This window comes from Sceloporus occidentalis, unplaced genomic scaffold (assembly GCF_023333645.1).
Source record: "Sceloporus occidentalis isolate IW3139 unplaced genomic scaffold, rSceOcc1.0.p SCAF_30, whole genome shotgun sequence".
NCBI lineage: Eukaryota > Metazoa > Chordata > Lepidosauria > Squamata > Phrynosomatidae > Sceloporus > Sceloporus occidentalis.
Genome location: NW_028317010.1, coordinates 352,501 through 373,863, shown reverse-complemented (window position 1 = coordinate 373,863; position 21,363 = coordinate 352,501). Strand labels below are relative to the sequence as shown.

General features: G+C 39.7%; 1 protein-coding gene across 1 annotated transcript in view; it reads right to left on the bottom strand.

The window, feature by feature from the left end:
- Nucleotides 1-489: 489 nt before the first annotated feature.
- The window catches only part of LOC149298844 (uncharacterized), a 56,061-nt gene continuing 35,187 nt past the window's right edge, over nt 490-21,363 (bottom strand). Inside the window, exons 4-5 of the mRNA XM_089486730.1 lie at nt 1,057-1,394; nt 490-502 (exon numbers count right to left, since the gene is read on the bottom strand). Of these exons, the coding sequence (XP_089342856.1) occupies nt 490-502; nt 1,057-1,394 (351 nt within the window). The remainder of the gene's footprint in view (nt 503-1,056; nt 1,395-21,363) is intronic.

The window sequence follows — 21,363 nt, the reverse complement described above, 5'->3', positions numbered from 1 at the left end:
AGGACCCCACAGACAGAAGAGCAAAAGAACGAGAAACCTTTGAATATTTATTGTTCACTAAATATAGTATAAATTGTTTGTACTTACCAACACAAGGTTAAGAAGTTCCTTTGAAGGATGTCGGACCAAAGCTGCAGAATAAAGAAATTTTTCCTGCAAGGAGGCCTGATTCTTTTTTCTGAAATCCAGAAATTCATCCAGAGCAGCTATAGATGCTGGAGATTGTGCAGCCACTGCAGCATCAATGGAAAATGGTCTACAACAGAATGAGTTAGTTTTGTCATGAATGTCCTTAAGAGTAAAGATAAAATGATAACATAACATGAAGCAGATGAAAACCTGAAAGAAAGTACTTTTTGTGTAACTTATCAAATAAATCAACATTTACTGATGTTCCATGAACACTAAGGTCTGATGGATGCTGAGGAATACACACAGCTCTCTAGCTGGGTTCCAGGGGAGGACAATGACCAACTTCAAATGCTATTCTCACAGGTTGTCCCTAAAAGGAAATAGAATAAGCTTAAAAAGGAACCTGGCTCACAAGTTGATTCACCACGTGGTTTAAAACCACCTTATATGTGGTGACACATCTGGTCCAGCTGGGTTTGGTAAGAATGTCATTGTTATTGAGTTGTAAGCATGTAAGTACCATGAAATTGATTAGAAATGTCTGCTCTCAACAGGTTTTAAAATAATACTAAAAAATACAGCCAAGAATTGAAATAACCTACAGTAGGTCGCCAGATGCTTTTTGTAAGAATTGTAGGATGTCCCGTTTCTTGGCATGGCGTAGCATCCTCACAAACTTGTGAAACTGTCTTGTTGTTGATGATTTTGATACATTTATCTTAGATAATTTTTTCTTAGAGGATCCAAAGTAGTCCTGAAGCTGAAATAGCCAAAATGAAAACCAAGTTAAAATGGGGATCTTATTCTAACCATCATGGTTATGGTTTGACGTTTCACAATTTTATTAAGCATCAATAACATGTAAATCGGAAGGCATAGTTGTATACATGCAGACACAGTGAATCATCTTTTTTTGTTAGGTACATTTCATAGCCCATGGTGCTAGTGAGGTCATGTGTCACCGTCCCGGCGGCTCCGGACGCCACCGGGAGTGTCACCGTCCCGGCGGCTTCGGACGCCACCGGGAGTGTCTCTGTCCCGGCGGCTCCGGACGCCGCCGGCAGGAGAACCGGCCGCGGTTCTCGAACGCTGGCCATTCGGGAAGGCGGGCGGTCCTCCGCTCGCCGCACAAGGGCTAGTAGCGGGCGGAGGGTTGGCCGCGGTTCCCGGGAGAACATCTCCCCGGGCAGCGGACAAACCTCCGCTGCCGAGGTACGCGTCGGGGGAGATTCGTCGGTCCGCCTCCCGGGCTCGCGGCTCGTCTGGGGATTGATTGACGGCTGGGGGGCGTGGTCTTTGTTCTGGTCCGGGAGGGGCTTGTGAATTGGTGCCAGTTTTAAATAGCCGGCTGTGCCTTTCACAGACACCCTGTTGTGGTCTTTCAAGTTTAAAGTGATTTCTGCTCGTGTTACCAGTTTCGTGTTTTGACCTTTGGCTTGCCTGATACCCCTTTTGCGCTACGATTTTGTACCTTCGCCTGTGACTTCTGGTTTTGACTCCTGGCTCGTCTGAATATCCGCTCCGTGAATCTGACCCCTGGCTCGGCTGACTACCCGCTCTGTGTATCTGACCCCTGGCTCGGCTGACTATCCGCTCTGTGTATCTGACCCCTGGCTCGGCTGACTATCCGCTCTGTGTATCTGACCCCTGGCTCGGCTGTCTACCCGCATTGTGCTCCTGTCTCGTGCTGCGCCTTGCCGCTGCTGCTGCCGCTCAGTACCTATCTCCAGCTGGTGGGAGGTTGTCCACTGTTGGGATCATCTAAGTCCTGGACTGCTGCTGCCGGGAACTCCACTCTCAGTAGCAGTAGTTTGGGCAGAAGAACTTCTGCGGGGACGACCTTCCTTAATAGTCCAGCGTAACAGTGACACATGTGGTCAGTCTGTCAGAAAAAAAGGCAGGTTCCTCTGTACATTTTTGCCTTAAATACAGCATTGGGGGCTGGCAAAAAGAACAATCTGAAACCTAAGTGTTAGGTTTTCAGAGAATTATTGCTTTGAGCTAATAACACTCAGGGATTTCCATTTTCTGAAGTTTGCAGCAAGTAGTTTCTATACTCTATGTAGGGAGAATGACTACCCAGAAAACATGTTATAACCATGTGGCAGACTAAAAGGGCTCTATAGAAGATGATGTAATGATAAAATCAATAGATATGCCCTTGCCATGAATGGTAATCGCTTCAACCTGACTGATATAAAAAAGGTATAGAAACTCAGAGGACATGGAGACCACCTCTACCACTTCTCTCCCTCTGCCATTGTTCCAAGAAGAAGAGCCTACAGAACTCTGACTCCATCATCCTGTAGCTATCATCTGTCATCTATTGGTGCTGTTTGCATGTATATATGCTTATATATATGAATAATAAAACATATTTAAGAAGTCTTAGAAGCTGTGGTTTTGACTGATCTTAGGTCACTGAGAAAAAGCACTAAATGCTTTTATACATATATATATATATACGTACATACATACATACATACATACACTCACTGGTCACTTTATTAGGTACACCTTGCTAGTACCAGGTTGGATCCCCTTTTGCCTACAGAACTGCCTTCATTCTTCATGGAATACTTTCTACAAGGTGCTGGAAACATTCCTCAGATATTTTGGTCCATATGGACAAGATGGCATCACGCAGTTGCTGCAAATTTGTCGGCTGCACATCCTTGATGCAAATCTTCAGTCCCACCACATCCCAAAGGTGCTCTATTGGATTGAGATCTGGTGACTGTGGAGGCCATAGGAGTTCAGTAAACTCATTGTCATGTTCAAGAAACCAGTTTGAGATGATGTGAGCTTTGTCACATGGTGCATTATCCTGCTGGAAGTAGCCATCAGAAGATGGGTACACTGTGGTCATAAAGGGATGGACATGATCAGCCGCAATACTCAGACAGGCTGTCGATGCTCAATTGATACTAAGGGGCCCACCACCACCAGCCTGAACCACTGATACAATGGAGGACGGATCCATGCTTTCATGATGTTTACGCCAAAGTCTGATCCTGCCATCTGAATCGAGACTCATCAGACCAGGCAACGTTCTTCCAGTCTTCCATTGTCCAATTTTGGTGAGCCTGTGCGAATTGTAGCCTCAGTTTCCTGTTCTTAGCTGACAGGAGTGGAACTCAGCGTGCTCTTCTGCTGCTGTAGCCCATCTGTTTCAAGGTTCGACGTGTTGTGCGTTCAGAGACGGTATTCTGCATACATTGGTTGTAACAAGTGGTTCGTCCAACTAATTTCATTACAAGACAAAAACAATGCGAGTAAAACACAAAATGTAGCTTTTTATTTACCATTTCATTTATCGAAGGTAAACCTGTATCACCTGTGCAAAAAAGGTTTTTGCTACTGTTGGTGGCAACAACCGTAATGAGTGTTTACATCACTGTGTAGGAATTTTGGCCTATGCTTCTCGACAGAATTATTTCCATTCAGCATGCAGTTTGAGCATGAACTACCTTTTTAAGGTCATGCCATAGCATCTCAGTCCGATTCAAGTTAGGACTTTAACTAAGCCACACCAGAACCTTTATCTTTTTTTTAACCATTCAAAGGTGGACTTGTGTACATGCTTCAGATCGTTGTCCTGCCACACAGTTGGTTGGTAATTCTCCTTCAGGATTTTCAGGTAGAAAGCAGAATTCATGGTTCCACCAATTACGGCAAGACACCTAGGCCCAGAAGCAGCAAATACCCAGACCATCACACTACTACCTCGGTAAATTCCTTCTTGGAGGAATTTTGGTGGGTCGGTCCCAATTTTTCTCTTTTTTAGATAATGGCTCACTGTGGTTCACTGAAGCTTTCTGGGAGGCCATAGCATCTCAGTCCGAGATACAACCTCCTGGGAAGGTTGACCACTATTTCAATATTTCTCCTTTTGTATATCATGGCTTTGGCCGTGGTTCGTTGGAGTCCCAGAGCCAGAGAAATGGCTTTGTAAATCTTTCCAGGCTGATAGATATCAATGACTTTGTTTCTCACCTATTCTTGAATTTCTCTAGATTGCAGCATCGTGCTGCTTTTTGAGACCTTTTAGCCCACTTCACTTTGGAAGACAGGTTCTATTTAATTGATGTTTAGTTTCAACAGGGCTGGCATCAATCACGCCCGGGTGTAGCTAATAAAACTGAACCCAATTACCACTTAAATATAGTTTATTTGTTAATATGTTAATAAGGGCAAAAACACACTCAAGAGACAGCGCCTACATGAATATAAAATATAATGAATCATCAACACAAGTTAATAATACACAAAAATACATATTCAAATAAAAATACATATGACAAATATAAAATAGTAAAAGTAATAATAATAAAAATTATAATAGTCGAAAATAATCACAATAAAAGACTATTAAAAATAACTCCTTTAATTCCAAACAGGGGTAACAAATAAATAAAGGAAGTACCGCTGAGAGAGTTGTGCCTGGCCAGGCTAGTACAAAATACAGGACGCGTTTCAAAAAATGTATTCAGCTGTAAAAAAAAAAAAGGCGCTGTCTCTTGAGTGTGTTTTTGCTTTTATAGGTTTTCCCTATTCCTTAGGGAGTCTCTTATTTTCAGGATTAGCTGCTTTGTTCTATATTGGTCGTTACCCAAGTCCAAATTCCTGTCCCGTATATTGTTGGTAATTATAATTCAAAGTATTTTTCACATATAACAATTGATTATTGATGGGTCTTTTCTTCACAATTTAAGCGTTGTATTTTTATTACATTACACGTTAATAAGAGGCAATTACTTTTTTACCTAGGGCTAGCTAGGGTTGTACAGCCTTTTACTTTCTATACATGAAATCATCATTAAAAAAATTGCATTTTGTGTTTACTCTGGTTATTTTTGTCTGATGCTAAATGAGTTTGATGATCTGAAATATTTAAGTGTGACAAACATGCAAAAATAGAAGAAATCAGGCGTATACACAGCACTGTATATATATATATATATATATATAATATATATATATTATATACACATACATATACATACACATACACGGTGATATATATATATCTTCTAAAATAATATGGTCTAGTTGATAAACTTTTGTAAACAAACAGAATTGAAGAAACAGGTCATACACCAAGCTGAAGAAAGTAAATGTATTTTCTTGTGTTCCACTTACTCACAGAATATAATATATATATATATATATATATATATATATATATATATTTATATTAGGCGTATAAGCAGCTGTGTGTAAAGAAAGTAATTGAAAGTCATAAATAATTGAAAGTTAGGTTACACGCCTAAACCACTATACTTCAATGACTAGCTGGTAATGGGTGACAAGCAGTAGAAACATTGTAATGTCTTTTAGGTCTCTGGACTTCCCCAGCCTTGAGAGAAGTTTGCAAGATATCTAGCCTTCAGTTACAGAGTACGCTTAATGCAGAACTGGTAGTGACCTTCCTAATAATATAGTGAGGTCAACCATCTGAAGAAGCGTCATTTGCCATATCCCTGTCAACAGAATGAGAACAGGGAAAGCAGATGTGACATACACCCAATTTTGTATGTAATGACATACAGAAAGCTGTATTTTTACGTTGTTGTATGTGTACTTAAAAAGCCTAATATAAACATGCAGGCATCATACGATGGGAAATCAATTACAACAGATGCAATACAGTTGCATCTCATACAATAAAGCACAGTATATTTATTTATTGCTGAATGCTATTACTCTGAAACTTCGGATACGACTTCTTGTCAACTACCTACAATATTTTATCTTGGTCATGATGCCCTTAACATTTCAATGCTACAAAGTTTCACTATGTTAGAACACTTTTTTTTAACCTAACATATATAAAGAGGAAATATTTTACAGATAAAGTACATATAGTGGGACAGTGCCATACCAGGAAACTCCCCAGGTTTGGCCCAAATCCTCCAGGTCGTGGGAGCAGGGTCTTGACGCACCCCACTCCCTGTCAGCGGGAACACCCACTGATGTGGGCTGTAATGCCCACCAACGTCAGTGGGCAGTCCTGGCCGCGTCCCGCAATGGTAAGCAGCTGGAGCCCACAAGTTCCCAGGTATGGACAGTGCCCAAAAATCAGGACTGCCCCACGGAAATCTTGGTAGGTAAACAGAACTGTAAAATGTAGCACAAAACCACAAACACAATCTCTATATTAAAAGAAAAAAAGTACCTTGTAGAAAGTGTTAGTTTAGATTTCCAATCTACAAAATGAAAGGTTGTCTCTGTTGTATCTTTTAGTGTTGGGTCACCCTTTCTTCCACAGATGTGCTGGGGGTGACACTAATGCTCCATGCACACTTGGTTCAGACACACTACTCTTGGAAAGTTAGTAATATTTCTCAAAAGTTGCTGATTGGACCATTCTGTTGGTTGCCATTTGGTGAAACTGGTTGATTATACAACCATTTTTCAATCACCCCATTAGGTATCTTATAAATAATCTCAACTAGCTTCCTGTGAACCCTTTCCATACATAAATTGAAATTAACAGTTGGAGGGGCATATGGGGGGAATAAGGCATATTGGGGGTAGCGTGGCATATCAGGGAGGCAGAGTGACATATAGGGGTGTATAAGGCATTTTAGAGAGGCAGAGTGGCATATAGGGGGGTCCATAGTGACGAGCAGTGGATGAGCCAGACAAGCACAGTTCTGTCTGGTTAATTACCCAGTTCCCTTGAAGGACAGAGTTGCAGGTGCAAACTTTGCAGGGCATTTCTTTCTTTCCATAGGCACTTATAAGAACATTATAAAACATGAGAGATGCCACATACAAAAGCCACCGCAATCTTGACTAACATTCCAGATTGGGACGGTCTTAAAACAATTCCTTTCATTTTTTTTTATGTATTATATAAATGTTGTAAGATTGTAAGGTTAGCGTTACATGGGAATGAGGTGGTAAAACATTTTTTAATCTGTAAGAGGAAAAGATTAAAAGGGGTAAAATAATTTACAGCCAGGGTAGCTCTTCAACTGTTACAGAACCACAGCTCCCGTGATACCCTGCTACCTATAGGCATGGTTTCTTTTCTTCAGATTGATGTCTGAGTATTGTGGGTACTGCTACTCCATTGCAGCTGTTGGCTACCCCTTATTTAGCCTATATATACACAACAGTTGAAATGGCACTGGGAAATAAACTTGCTATAGATCCTATAATTTGTCATGGTATCTATTTACTTCATAGAAGCTGTGGTCTGAAGAGCTTCCAAAGCATTTGTCTGAATAGAAGTTCAAGGTAAATTCTGCTAAATTGGAATTAAATTGGACATGAAATGTTTCTGAAAAGAGGAAGCTTGTTTCATTTTGAGTATGTAGTATCTTGACTATGAGAGGTCCCGGACTAACGGTAATAATTTAATGATATGCACCAAGGCTATCAGTTTTTGCCTCATTTGAGCAAGGTTCCTTTATCTATCTAGTCCAGGGGTGGGCAATTAATTTTCCCATGGGGCCACATGAGAAATTGGAATGGTTTTAGAGGGCCAGACCTCTACAAACTACAAACTCCGAAGCCTTGTCCATTTTGTTAACTTATGTGCTGTTTAATAAAGTTATTCAAGCCTACGTCATTGGTAGAGGTGCTTGAATAAGTAAGGCCTGAATAACTATTAGCACAGCACAGAAGTGAACAAAATGAACAAGGCTTCGGAGTGCATACCGTATTTTTCGCTCTATAAGACGCACCTGCTGATAAGACGCACCTAGATTTTAGAGGAGAAAAAAAAGGAAAAAATATTTTGAGCTAAAAAATGGGCTAAAATATTTATTACAATAACTGAATAAGCTATGAACACAGTAAGACACACGCAGTAAGACACACACAGACACAGTAAGACACACACAGACACAGTAAGACACACACAGACACAGTGAGACACACACAGACACAGTAAGACACACACAGACACAGTGAGACACACACAGACACAGTGAGACACACACAGACACAGTGAGACACACACAGACACAGTAAGACACACACAGACATAGTGAGACACACACAGACACAGTAAGACACACACAGACACAGTAAGACACACACAGACACAGTGAGACACACACAGACACAGTAAGACACACACAGACACAGTAAGACACACACAGACACAGTGAGACACACACAGACACAGTGAGACACACACAGACACAGTAAGACACACACAGACACAGTAAGACACACACAGACACAGTGAGACACACACAGACACAGTGAGACACACACAGACACAGTAAGATACACACACACAAACACTGTAAGACACACACACACAGTAAGACCTCCCTCCCTAACCCCCCTTCTCAGTATCTCCCCTCTAACTCCCTAACCCCCCCTTCTCAGTATCTCCCCTCTAACTCCCTAACCCCCCCTTCTCAGGATCTCCCCCCCCGCCCCGGTCACTTACCTTAAACTCCTGTGTTGGAAGCGTGAGGCGTTTGTCTCGGGTGCCGGCGCTTCACTGCTGATCGCCGGCGTCTGACGTCATATGCCGGCGCCCAGCGTAAAGCGCCGGCACCCGAGACAAACGCTTCCAACACAGGAGTTTAAGGTAAGTGACCGGGGCGGGGGGGGACACCGGACTCATTGGTGAGTCACCAGGACACTCTTTGCGGGCCGGTCCGAGCTATTCAGCGGGCCGGATGTGGCCCGCGGGCCGTGCTTTGCCCAGGTCTGATCTAGTCTCTTGTATTGAGGACACATATGATTTTGCATGTTTAGTAAAATTGAAGAATAGATCCAGGATAAAAAAGTGGTCAGATTTTGTTAAGTGGTTATTGTTTAAGCTATGTTATGCTTGTAGCATTGTTCAACCAGAATGTAGATGGACCATGGCTAGAACAATACTGCAGTTTTAAGATGAAAATAATAAAATAATAAAACCTATGGCTAGCCATGTTCACTTTTAGAAGATACTCCAATATTATTTGTTTCCAGTAAGTTATCTTAATAGGTTTTCTTTTCTGGATTCATTCATGCACCAAAAAAGCATAACATTGTCCAAAATGTTTTGGTATGCTTAAGGGGAAACAGTTTCAGAAAGGTGTTGTTTAAACATTAAAAAAAGAGGACAAAGTACAAAGCTATTTCCTTAATACTGCATTTTATTTACAATATGGATGCCTGGATCAAAGGGGAGGGGTAGAGTAATTAAACTCACAATGCTCCTTCTCTGTAGCCTGAAAACACAATAGAACACACCAAATACTTTTCCCAAACTGGCGCTGCGCACTGTATACATTATAAAATACCAAGACCTGGGTAGAGGTAGGGGATTATGAACAAAATACATAAAGACATCCTCAAGAAAAACTGCTTACCAGCTGGCTTTGTATAGAATGTTTTGCTTGGTGAGTTGTGATCTCTACTTTCTCGTATTTTTCAGAAGCTTCTTCCAGTACTTTCTCAACATTTGGTCCAAGAAACTCTGTAGGGCCTGGGGCATGTGATATGAGCTCCAAGTTTTGTCTGTAAAACGCAGAAGGGAGGTTTGAAGGAGCTGGATGCCTTGGATATTATAAACTTGCATATAAATTAGAATCAGAGTATTTTTTGGAGTTCTATTATCCCCATCACATCAAGTATGCCCTTTTTTGTACATTTGTATGTAGCGGGAATAATATTTTTTCTGGTAAATATGGAACTTGACAGAAGTTATGAAATATTAAGTACATACATTTTAGATAGCTGGCATTATTTTCATAGGCACATATTTTGGCAGTGGTAGGGCCTACTAAGAGAAATTAATATATGACAATTTAACTGGTAGAGAAAGCAGACTTCAATCTCCACTCCACAGCAGACTGATTGAGGGAGCTGCTTTTTCTGACTAGTGTTAGATCATGGCATGTGCCGATGTTCTCTCAATACAATGATCTAACGTGCAGCAGCCCACATTTGGGACAGAATACAGTAAAGAATTGTATTAGTGATGTGCATAATAAAGTTAACGTCCACTTCTATAAATTATAATACATTTGTGGATGTACTGTATGTATATACACACACACACATTATGATAAAGAAAATCAAGTGTCCTCAAACAACCACCAATGATCTAGAGTTGCCAGGACAGTAGGCTGGATCAATGCTTCTTTTATGGGCGTTCTAATCATTCTCTTTCGGTAAACGTATTTTAGAAAGAAATAGACACTACACATTAAGCGTGTTGCCTGCCAAACTTTTTTTTTTTTTTTAACCAATGGACCAATTGGATGGATATGGCTTCCACACTGAATGTTGCTGGCCTCTTGGACTAGATTGTGAATTTCACCTGATGTTGTCACAAATATTACCTAGAAGCAATATGAGATCCAAGAAGTGATTTCAGATGCAGGGAAACTACGTGGCTTTCTTCTGAAATGGCTTTCAGCATAGTACTACCATTAAGTAATACATGTCCATGGTTGGTGGAGTTCCAAGAAATTCCCAAAACCTTAAAATAAGCAGGAAAATGTCGTAAAGCATCATATTCCAAAGAAATTGTAGGGATACTGAAATGTAAGGTATAAGTCAAATTTTAAGGTGATACTTGCTCACGTAATAAATACAATGGGACTTGTATATTTCAATAGAAAAATATGATTTATTTATTGTATTATGCGCAACCATGGGCTAAATCTGAGATTTACTTGGTGATGTTATAAATAAGGAACATATCTTAATTCGTTGTTGGTTTATCTGTACACAGGACTTTAATTCTTGTTTACTATGCTACACATTCTCAGTATTTACCTCACTTTACCTTAGAGAAGTCAAAGTCCCAGCCACAAGGGGCAAGAAACAGGACAGGGATTGAAAAATAAACCTGGCACAATCAAGTCCAGCAGCCATTTATGAAAATGTAAGAAAAATCACAGCTTTTATTAGTAGATTGTAAAACTAAACTGTTGGACAGCTGTACAAGTACTAGGCTTTCATGTCACAGAGCATTAATATGCCATGTACGTACGCCTTTAGCAGTCATATTTATACTAATACATGCATTAAATATTAAATGGATTTAAAATATCATAATGCCCCCTTAACTCGTTTTATTACATTATTAAAATGTTCCTTGCTTTCTGTGCTGTATTTTAATAACCATATTTTTTTATCAGTGTCCACAGGGCAGAAGATGTCCTCATAAAAAGCTGGAATTCAGATACAGAAAACTAAAATCTGAGCCAAAGTTAAGAATCTTGGATTCTCGCCTAGAAATACAGACATTATGAAATAGTTGACGCAAGCACCCAACTTCACTTGTCATCTTGCCCTGACCCTTTTCATGGGACGAGGGCGAGCTCCAAAGGTGAGCTGCTGATATGAATGCTGGAATGAGGCCAGCATAAATTCTACTTTTAAATAAGTAAGAAGAATGGTCGAGAGTGCGGCAGCCAAAGTTTAATAGTAATAAATAAAATATAATGCACTTAGGAACTAAAAATCCCCAGGCAGAATATAGCATTGGGGCCCTGTTCTGTCAATGTGACAGAATGGAGTCAATGTGACAATGGAAGAGAGAGACTTAAGTAGGGCTGCAACAACTAATCGTTAAAATTGATTAGTTGAATCGATTTTATCGATTATAAGATGAGGGTTTTTTCAGAGCAAATGCTCTGAAAAATACCCCTCGTTTTATAATCCAACCTCAAATAGATGTCGGATAATAAAACTAAGATCCAGATCCCCCGCAGCGCTGCAGGGGACCCGGATCCTCCTCTCTGACAGCCGGTGGGGGGTGTCTATGCGATGTGTGCAGACAACCTCCGCTACTGTCCTCCACTTCTGCCGGGAGGACAGCGTGACGTGACCTTCCGGTGCTCCATCATAGAAGCCCCGGCCAGCACAGCGGAGGTGGTCTGCACGCATAGCGCGATGTTCTCTTGCTGCCAGAGAGGAGGATTCCCCGCAGCACTGCAGGGGACCCAGATCATTCTCTCTGGCAGCTGGTGGGCGTCTGTGCGATGTGCGCAGACAACCTCTGCTTCTGCCTGCACTTCCGCTGGGGCTTCTATGATTGAGCACCGGCGTCACATGACCTTCCGGTGCTCAGTCATAGAAGCTCCAGCAAAAGTGCCGGCCAGAAGTAGAGGTTGTCTACGCACATCGCCCAGACGCTCACTGGCTGTCCCTACTAGACACCAAGGAGTCTGGAGCATGGGTGGTAAGTCGGGGGTGGCACAGTGACATATCGGGGGGCACAGTGACATATTTGGGGGGGGGCAGAGGGGCATATAGGGGGGTTAAAAGGCATTTCGGGGGGCACAGTGGCATATAAGGATATAAGGCATGTTCGGGGGGGCGAGTGGCATATCTGGGGTATGAGGCATATCAGAGGGCACTATGGCATATGAGGGTATAAGGCATATCTTGGCGGGCAGAGTGGCAAATCAGGGGGTATAAGGTATCAGGAGGTGATTATGCCACTTTACAGATCTCTGGTCAGCCCTCACTTAGAATACTGCGTACAGTCCTGGAGATTCCATGTCCAAAAGGATATTGATACATTGGAGAGAGTTCAGAGGACAGCTACAAAAACAGTAAGTGGTTTGTAGGACAGAAATTATCTGGAAAGGTTTAAGGATCGTAATATATATAACTTAGAGGAAAGAAGAGAGAGGGAGGTGCAATAGAAGCATCCAAATACTTAAAAAGGGTATTAAAGAAAGTACAGAAGGAGGAGCAATGTTAGAGCAATAGGTCATGGTCTAAAACTAGGAGGATCAAAGTCTTTAATGATGAAGTCCTACTTGGCTAATACAGTAAGGGAAATACATAAAGCTTTCCTCATTAGAGGATAGGGGGTTTAAATGCCTTATATAATGCCTTATATAAGGAAAATGGTCAGACTAGATGGGCCTGAATGGTTCTTCTCTGCCATCAAATTCTATAAATCTATTATTCTTCTTTAGAGAGGCTGTCGGGGATGTAAGACAGTCCGTGTAACAACATACAATAACATAAGCATAATTTTCCATGGCAGAAAAATAATAAGTTCTGTACACTTTTGTCTCTTTTACACTCTTCCACATTTTAATGATACATACAGAGTTATTTTCAGTTAAGTCAGAGAAATAGTTAGACCCTATATTGGGAGTTACACAAGCAAAGTATCCTTGCCTGTGTAAGCAGTGAACAGATGCTTGGCCACAGGATATCAACTGTATCATTACCTCAAATATACTGCACGCAGACATGAAAGAGGCACCCCCTACACAGTAAATATCTGCATGTCTTCTAACCATACCATTAAACTTTTTGGCATCATCTGCCCTGATATTTCGAGAGATTGTCTTTTCCAGATGCCCTGCCAGGATGGCCTACCTCTACATCAAAACAAAAACAGAAATCACCTCATTGTCTTTATTGCTGAATGGAGAATTTGTGCAGCTGTGCAAAGCTTTTGTCTTTGTAATTAAACCATTGGACATGGCATACGTAACTCTGCATTTGCCGGAAACATCTTCCTGAAAGATATAAAAAGTAGAGATAAATTTACATGAAACATTAAAAAAATCATACAATATAAATACTTAAATGTTTGCCTATGTTGGCGTGTTGCATAATATGCATAAATGGTAATCGTAATAATTTTTTTAAAATGTTTTTAATATTGAACGCGTTTTCGTGTTAATAATATCCATACAGTACTGTGTTCTAGCCTTGGCCATCTAGGCCTAGGGAGAGAGGTCGGCACGTATGCCCTATTTGGCACCCATCGCTGCTTAATAGTCAGAGATCTCTGTCTAACTAGGTTATTAACACCACAGAGCTCTGTGCCTAGCTGGCGCAACTGCCATAGCATCTATTCTCAGGAATGTAATAAGATATAGTGCCAGGATAAGACATTATATCCCAAGGCTCAACACTGATAACAGATGGCTTAAAAGGGAGACCCTCCCTGAGGTAGGTCCTGGGTGCGGCTGTTGTGAAAGTACAGCTTCAATGATGCTCAGCTATTCACATGCAGTAATTTTTTTTAACGTAATGTTTTTTAAAAGTTTTCATGAAAAAAAAAATCTATTTACATCGATAAGTCACATGGCAAGTAATTGGGCAGAACAGTACAGGACTTCTTCTACCACGAGTGGACATTAGCAAACCTCATATCTAGTTGACTGCTCAATTGGACAGTACTACTCCTGTTGAAACACAGATGGGCAAACCTGACATACCACCTTCTGGAGGGCATTCTTTTTTAACTTTAACTAGTTTCCCAACAGATGGAGCACCACATGGTCACTACCCCTGTATAAATCATATTCATGAGGTTGAAGATGTTGAAGCAAATGCGAGAGCTGGAATTTTCTGCACCTTGTATCATTCTATTCTATTTGCTTTGTACAGTTACAACATTAATATATTTTACAAAATACAGCTCTGTTAAGGTATGTGTTCATTTGTGGAGTACCTCTGTGTAAATCCCAGGGTTAAGCTGAAATTGGAACAGACTGACAAGTCCTTTTTTTAAATCCAGCATTTGTTTGTTGTCTTCTTTCGGTATGTACAAACTCAGAACCTGAAAAACATGATAATGCGTTTGAAAACATATCCAGTAAATCACATAGAGATGACACAGCTGGAATTCAAATGTGTCCAACAAAAAGCACATTTTGCAACATGGACATTCTAAAACCAAGCTGCACCCAAAGCCAGAAGATCCTTTGTTGCCCAACACCAATACATGCGATTTCTTTAAGACATTTCTGAAGAGATAGAGCTCTTGTGCATCTCTTGAACATTGTGGAGGCTTCCATCGCACCTGCCAGGTACCAGACCAGGATTGAAGTCTCTTGCTTCCTAACTCACCTGGCACTAATACTGGCCTTGAACCCAGATATTTTTTTGCTCTATGTTTTGCAGATTGGGGGTTCAGATTTCCTTATCACTCTCCATGATATATTCATTACACACCCTGTTCACCACTGTTTTGCTTGAAAAAAAAATGACCAAAATGTGCTTCTTCCTTGTAGCTACATTGTACTTAGGTAGTGTTCTGTTCTGTAAGGTGACCAGATTTCCACTTTAAAATAAAAGTCATGTCATTTTATTAGCACATTCCCTCAGCCTCCTCTGCACTGTACACTTTGCAGAACCACTTGGTCCTGCCCCACTCTGTGATATGGCATAATAGCTTGGTAGTGGGCTAGCACACCAATGGCACTGAAGAGGTGCAGTTAAGTTCACGTTGATTGGAAAAAGAACGCTTACTTGCAGCTGTTAGCCAAGTGGCTTCTTAGCCAAAAGCCCTCCAAATATTACTGATATAGGAATCATTTAATCAGTTTAACAAGAAACAAGTGAACATTTAAGTTACCAATAATTTTATTAAAGCCGATCTTTTTTCTATAACCATTCCTGGTTAAAGGTCGACATACTTATGAAAATGTAACCCACTAGCAGTCACATACTCACGTACCCATAAAATTTAAATTTTTCTTTATTGTTAGAGATCGGTCACCATTAAATCTTTCAGTATCACTAATTTAGTATAAATGCTTTCAGTTTGTCAATAAGGGTAATAGCTTTGGAGATATTTAGTGTACAGCTGCTGTTCCAGCTACTCTGCCGAACTTAACATTTGTGTAACCAAAGTCAGCGTTAGAAACATAATTCCTGGTGCTTGCGGATTGCCAGAAACCTTCCCAGAAATAATTCTTCAATCGTGTACAATTTTGTCTCATTCAGAATGTTTACTGGGAACACTTAATTGTCATGTTATACAAAGGCAGGGACAGGTTGTTGCCACATAAACTAAAAATAAAAAAAAATTAAAAAAAATATAAAAAAAAATCTTAAAATAATCCTGTTGCGATCAGAGGATAAACTAGCAATTTCTTATCTTGAAGTTATTTCTTTTCTCTTTACCCACATAGGTACATGTGTTTATAATGTACATAGAACTATAAAAATGTAAGGTTTTTTATAACTCAGGTGATTTTGCCACATAGTGGTCGATATAATTTTCTATGCTTTCGCAAATTAATGGACACTCTGTTGAACCAAAAAAAGTATGTTAAATTATTTGGTAAATACTTTAATAGGCAGTGTTTTCAATGCAAGCATGAGGGGGTCACATTAGAATGACCTTCATGCTTAGTAGTTGATGGGCAGAGAAAGAAGAAATTCATGGGGGGTTCTGCAGGATCCTTCCACACATTTGCAAAGGGCAGAAAATCATTTAAATAAACCACTCATCTATCATATAAATGAATGTGGACATAATAGAGTCTTCCAAAGGCTCCAAATCAGATACAAATAATGCGCAACCCTTGCCTTTCCCACAAAGTTTGCATAAGATTGAATTGTCAGATATACATAATTACAAATAAAAACATTAATTTAATAAAATCCCCATCCAACTTTTACACTGCAAATCATTATTTATAAATAATTAATATTTGTTTTGAGAATTTTTTTTTTTAGAGCAACTACACATCTTCTGTATGGGGCTTAAAAAATAAATATAATGTAGGTTGGTATAAAATAGAGAAATTTTTATGTAATGGAATAAACCCATTTAATTTAATCTGGCTCGATAAGAACATAATAAAAAAATTGGGTATAACTAGTTTTATAGTGAAAGATCTACTTAAAGCTTTACGCAGAATTCGGAAAACATATGGATTATCTTCAATCCTATCTGAATCTTCCACAATCGAAACTCTTTGTATATACCTAGAAGATTTGAATATCCATGAATGGACTCGCTGTGGAATCTCCAATATTGGCGACATTTTGGAGGACCAAAAAGTGATACCATTCTTGGATATACAATTTAGATATAATATCTCAAATAGAGAACTATTTTCATATCTGCGTATAAAAAACTTTTTGTTAAAAAAATCTATTAAGAAAACGAGATAAATGGGATGACTTTTTTCTGAAACCACCTCAAACAAATATGATATCCAAAATATTAAAATTATTAGTAAATTCGTCTTCATCCTGCGATAAAGTTAAAACAATCTTACTGTGGGAAAGAGATTTACAGAAAGAGTTTCCAATACAAAACTGGCACAAAGCTTGGCAACATACTAGGAAAGCAGTTCACTGCTTAAATCTTCACGAGCAGTATTATAAGTTGCTGCATCGTTGGTATATGGTTCCATCCAGACTCAATAAAATATCTAATAATACGACTGATCTATGTTGGCGATGTTATAGAACAACTGGAAATCACTTTCATATATGGTGGGAATGCGACTATCTGCAACCAATTAAGGAAAAAGTAATTTCTTTATTTTGTTTAGCTACTGGGATTAATATAATTCTTACTCCACAGATTTTTTTGTTTCATTTAGATATACCTCAAATTTCGAAATACAATAAAATATTATTAGTTAATATATTATTGGCATGTAAAATCTGTATCGCTCGCTTTTGGAAACAACAAGAAATCCCTCCATGGAAAGAAATTTCCAATCAAATAAAAGTTCAATCAATATCCGAAAAATATTTCTACCGGAATAACTTAGATTTCTATATTAAAATTTGGGCTGGATGGAACCAAATGAATTACTCTATTTCTTAGAGGGGAATACTCCTAATGTTTAACCCTACTATAATATTAAGCTTTCGAAGTTAGATACTCCCGGAACTCTATGGTCTCATATGGATAGCTATATAGGGCATTGTGTAAATTTCGTATGTAGAAGGTAAATGATGCGAATCTGTTAAATTATTATTTGAAGATATGTATCTTTAAATATTCTTATTAAGTATACTACAGTTGTAAGGGGTATAAAGACAATGTATTAATTACCTTCATGTCTATGTATGTCATAGAAAGAATATGATTGTTTATGTGTTTAAGTCTAATTGTTTTTTTGTTTTATGTCTTATAAAAGAAGGAAAATTTAATAAAGAATATTTATAAATAATTAATATTTGTTTTGAGAATTTTTTTTTTTTAGAGCAACTACACATCTTCTGTATTTTTGGGGTGCATCCCTGACTTGGAGGGGAAAGGTGGGTGTATAAACAGAATAATGTTGGAATACATTTTATCTATAGTATCTACCAAATTTGTAGGCAAAATGGACTAAAGCTCTCAATATTTTATATAATATCCAGACTGAGCAACTAATACATAAAACTACAATCTACTATTAGTCCTAAAGATAATCATGAGTGCACCCAGCCTACACCTATTCAAATTAAGTTCTGGGTTATTTTTGGCTAATCTGAGTTCCCAGTTATTTCGATGACAAGTTGACAATTGTTCTGCAGCTGATGGCAACAGGAATGCACAACAGACTGTGATACTGCAATGTCTCCCTGGGTTACATACGATAATAAACACAATGCGATTCAAAAATAATTAATACTAAAAAGGATCATGATGTGAGTTAATTCAATTGAGCATCAGCAACAATGGAAATATAGAGAAACCATTATCACTGTAGGCACCATTCTTACTTTCCTGCTAGCCCACCAGAAGTGGTGGTAGTGGTCAACCAGTGGACACTTTTAAATTAAGTTCCAATTACATCTTTCTTTAACCGCTAACTTTTAAACAGACTTTTCATCCTTCTTATAATTAAAGTTAGCCAATATATATGACATTTATATTAAAATGTACCTTCCCAGCACTCCAGTGAAAGAGTATAGGTTGAAGAAAGTTGCTGCTTCTTTCTGTGTCGTTAAACTGCTTGATATCAGAATACTGTTCAGCATCATTGCTTTTGTTGGGTTTTTTTGTCATATGGTGAAAGGCAAAATCCGTTATCTATAATTGTTGAATAAATAAATCATGAATAACATGTAGTAATATACTAAAACCATTGTATCATAATCAATAAAAAATCAATAAAAAATTAAAAAAACTGTTTTTGCATAATCTGCTCTGAAAATGTATAGATATCCTTGTATTGCTTGTTAGTTTGTCAGATTAAGATCACTTTGTAGGTGAATATAAAGCTCTACTGAATTTATTACCAACTGCTGATTATTCAGAAATAATGCTGAACTTTCCCCAAGTTAAAAAGTTTGGGAAGCACCCCATTCTTCATAGTACAACAGGGGTGTCCAACCTGCGGCCCTCCAGCTGCTGCAGAACTACATCTCCCATACTCCTCAGCCAGCCCCTTGGCTGAAAGAGCATTATGGGAGATGTAGTCCTGCAGCAGCTGGGGGCCACAGGTTGGACACCCCTGTAGTACAAGCTACAGTATATCCTTACTTTGACTCTACAATGAAGACCCAGCACACGTGCATTCATATAAGATGTAGAATCACATAAACTTTAAGAATATCAGATTGGTTTTCTATCCTAGTTCAATAAAAGGTATCACTAAAGACTTTATAATTGGGCAATGCAGCTGTGCTGGGTCTTCGTTGTGGATTATGCCCAATTTCTCTCTCAGGAAAGACCAAGCTGAGCAAATTGCTATTGAAATTTTGCACAAGGCTTTCAGTTTAAAAAGTTGTAATATAGTTTCATTTGTATTACTCCTCTTCTCTACCCTTTGTGTCTGTAAATTTGTGTACATGATCTATTAAACATTTTACAAACCTGTAAATGTACCAGCTGCTCATCTGTCTGGTCCTTATTTCTCCATAAGACATAAGTCTGTACAGATGCATCCAGCTTGAGTCTGGTTCCTGGCATAGAAGGCTGAGAAGCATGTTCTAACTTGAAATCCAGCGTGTAGCGATATCTGTAGGTAGTTTCCGGCTGGAAAAGTGGACCATCTGAATAACCTGGATTAGAAACCATCATAAAATACCAACAGGTACAGCAATGTTGTACGGGTAGGGAGTACCTTATTTACAAAATTTCATTTTAAGAATTTATGTTGTTGATGTTATTAACAGAGTGTAAGACAACATTAATTTCTCTGTAGGGAATTTCTTTATTTTTGGATCGTTACAGTAAATAAATGTTGACTCTTCTAAAATAATTGGACATTAAAATACAAAAAAAAATGCCCAAATGTGCATCGAAAAATTGGGCATGGCTGAATGTTAGTAAATTATAGTCGTGAAAATGCTCCATCCCATTTATTGGAGATGTTTATATTGTATGCTTCTTTATTAAGCAAAACATAGACAGATGTTCTTAACCCCTTCAATCCCCTATAGACGTACCGGGACGTCTAGCCTTTCGTGCAGCGTCAGGAACACATCCCTGCCGCTGCACGGGAGAACAGGCTGTCGTTTGACAGCCTGGACCACCCCCTGGCAGCAGAAGCCAGCGTCGCTGGCTTTCTGCTGCCCGATCTCCTGTAACAACTTGGTGTGTCATTAGCCTTGGGGGACTGAACCACATCCGGGTCAGTGACATTACTGCCGGATGTGCGACACTGGGGGAGAGAGAGAGAGAGAGAGAGAGAGAGAGAGATAGATAGATAGAGAGAGAGAGAGAGAGAGTTCGTTTTGCAGAGCTGCAGTGCTTAGTGCAAAACCACATTATATATTGGGGATAGTGTAGTGTTTTAGAAATTGGCCAGGTAGGTACAATGGCGCAACATGTCTTCAGCGCTGAGGAGGCTCATGACTGCCTCACTCAGTCTGATGACGATGCCACTCTGACCGCGTCAGACGCCGAGGCCACTCTGAGCGCGTCAGACGCCGAGGCCACTCTGAGCGCGTCAGACGCCGAGGCCACTCTGACTGCATCAGATATTGATCCAATATCTGAGGAATCCTGCTGTGCGTCAGATAATGACGAGTCAGAGGAAGACGATGATGGCCAGGGTCCATCTGCCAAAGCCAGGCGTGGAGAGCCTGACTCTAAATATAATTGGGTGCCCCCAAATATGATAGACCCAGTAATCCCTGCTTTTACTGCGACTCCTGGCATCAGATGTGACATCGATGCTAGCGAGCCAAAGTCATTTTTCCATTTAATGTTTGCCCCCGAGTTTTTTGAGCTGCTAGCAGCTCAAACAAACCTCTATGCAGCCCAGTGTCAGGCAGCTGACCAAGGAGACAGAAGCCAGACCTGGTACCCCACTGACTCCCATGAAATTAAAAGATTTTGGGCCCTGACCCTTATGATGGGCATTGTGAAAAAGCCCACGATACGCTCCTATTGGAGCACAGATCCCGTAATATCCACCCCTGCTTTTTCCCAAATAATGCCCCGGAACAGGTACTTTGGGCTCCTAAGATTTTTACATGTTACTGACAATTCCCAATGCCCCCCTAGAGAGCACCCCCAATTTGACCGTTTATATAAACTGAGGCCCATTATTAATTATTTTTCACGTAAATTCCCTGAAATTTATACCCCCG